This window comes from Emiliania huxleyi (assembly GCF_000372725.1).
Source record: "Emiliania huxleyi CCMP1516 unplaced genomic scaffold EMIHUscaffold_32, whole genome shotgun sequence".
In the NCBI taxonomy this organism is placed as follows: Eukaryota; Haptophyta; order Isochrysidales; family Noelaerhabdaceae; genus Emiliania; species Emiliania huxleyi.
In genome coordinates, this window is record NW_005199601.1 from 86,151 (window position 1) to 87,263 (window position 1,113).

At 59.0% G+C, this 1,113-nt stretch overlaps 1 protein-coding gene across 1 annotated transcript in view; it reads left to right on the top strand.

The window, feature by feature from the left end:
* Positions 1-815: 815 nt before the first annotated feature.
* The window catches only part of EMIHUDRAFT_450776 (hypothetical protein), a gene marked incomplete at its 5' end in the record, with an annotated part of 1,307 nt that continues 1,009 nt past the window's right edge, over positions 816-1,113 (top strand). Inside the window, one exon of the mRNA XM_005774002.1 lies at positions 816-905. Coding sequence (XP_005774059.1) covers positions 816-905 — 90 coding nt within the window. The remainder of the gene's footprint in view (positions 906-1,113) is intronic.

The following is a 1,113-nucleotide window of genomic DNA, read 5'->3' on the forward strand; positions in this document are numbered from 1 at the left end:
CCCCCCCCCCCCGGGGGGCCGGTTTTTTTTATTTCCCCACCCTTTTTTTGGGGGAAAGGCCCCCCCCCGGGGAAAAAAATTCCCCTTTTCAAAAAAAATTTTGGGGAATTTGGCCTTGGAGGCGGAGTTCCGCAAAAAAACTTAAAAGGGGGGGGGGGGTTTGAACCCCCCCCCCCCCCCCCGGAAAAGGGGAAATTTTTTCCCCGCCCCCTTTAGTCCCACCCCCGGGGGGGTTTCTCGGAAGGGATGACGGGATTTTTTTTTTCCCGGTTCGGGAGGGCCCTTATCGGGGGGGGCGAAAAAATTTTTCCCCCCCCGTTCCCTTTTCCCGGGGCCTTTTTGATTTCGGCCCCCCCCCCCCCCCCCCCCCCAAAAGGCCCCCCCCCCCCCCCCCCACACGCCCCCCACGCGGCGCAGGTTGCCTTCGCCGACCGCCTGCTGCTCAACAAGATCGACCTCGTGAGCGAGGCGGGCCTCTCCCAGATACGGGGAGATATGGGGAGATATGGGGAGATAGTCCAGCCTCGTGCCAGAGCAGCCCGGGGAGATACGGGGAGATATGGGGAGATATGGGGAGATATGGGGAGATATTGGGAGATATCGGGAGATATCGAGGCGGGCCTCTTCCGCATCGCGACCAGCCAACCAGTCCGCCACACAGTCACCATCAGCAAGCCAAACATCAGCAATTCAAACATCAAGAAACGAAACATCAACACACCACGCATCCTCAGCAAACCAAACATCAGCAAACCAAACATCAGCAAACCAACCAGCCGCGGCTCCAATGACTCACGGCTGAGTCTCAGCTCGGAATGACGCCTCAGGCGGACCTCTTCCGGATCGAGAGCCGGCTCAAGGGCATCAACGCGTTTGCGCCAATCCTGCGCACCGAGAAGGCGCAGGTCTCCGTCGACTCCGTGCTCAACATCAAGGCCACCTCAACTCTCGGCTAGATCTCGGCCGCGCCTCCCCTCTCTCTCTCTCTCTCTCTCTCTCTCTCTCTCTCTCTCTCTCTCTCTCTCTCTCTCTCTCTCGGCTCTCTGCCTCTCTCTCTCTCTCTCTCTCTCTCTCTCTCTCTCTCTCACACACACACACACACACACACACACA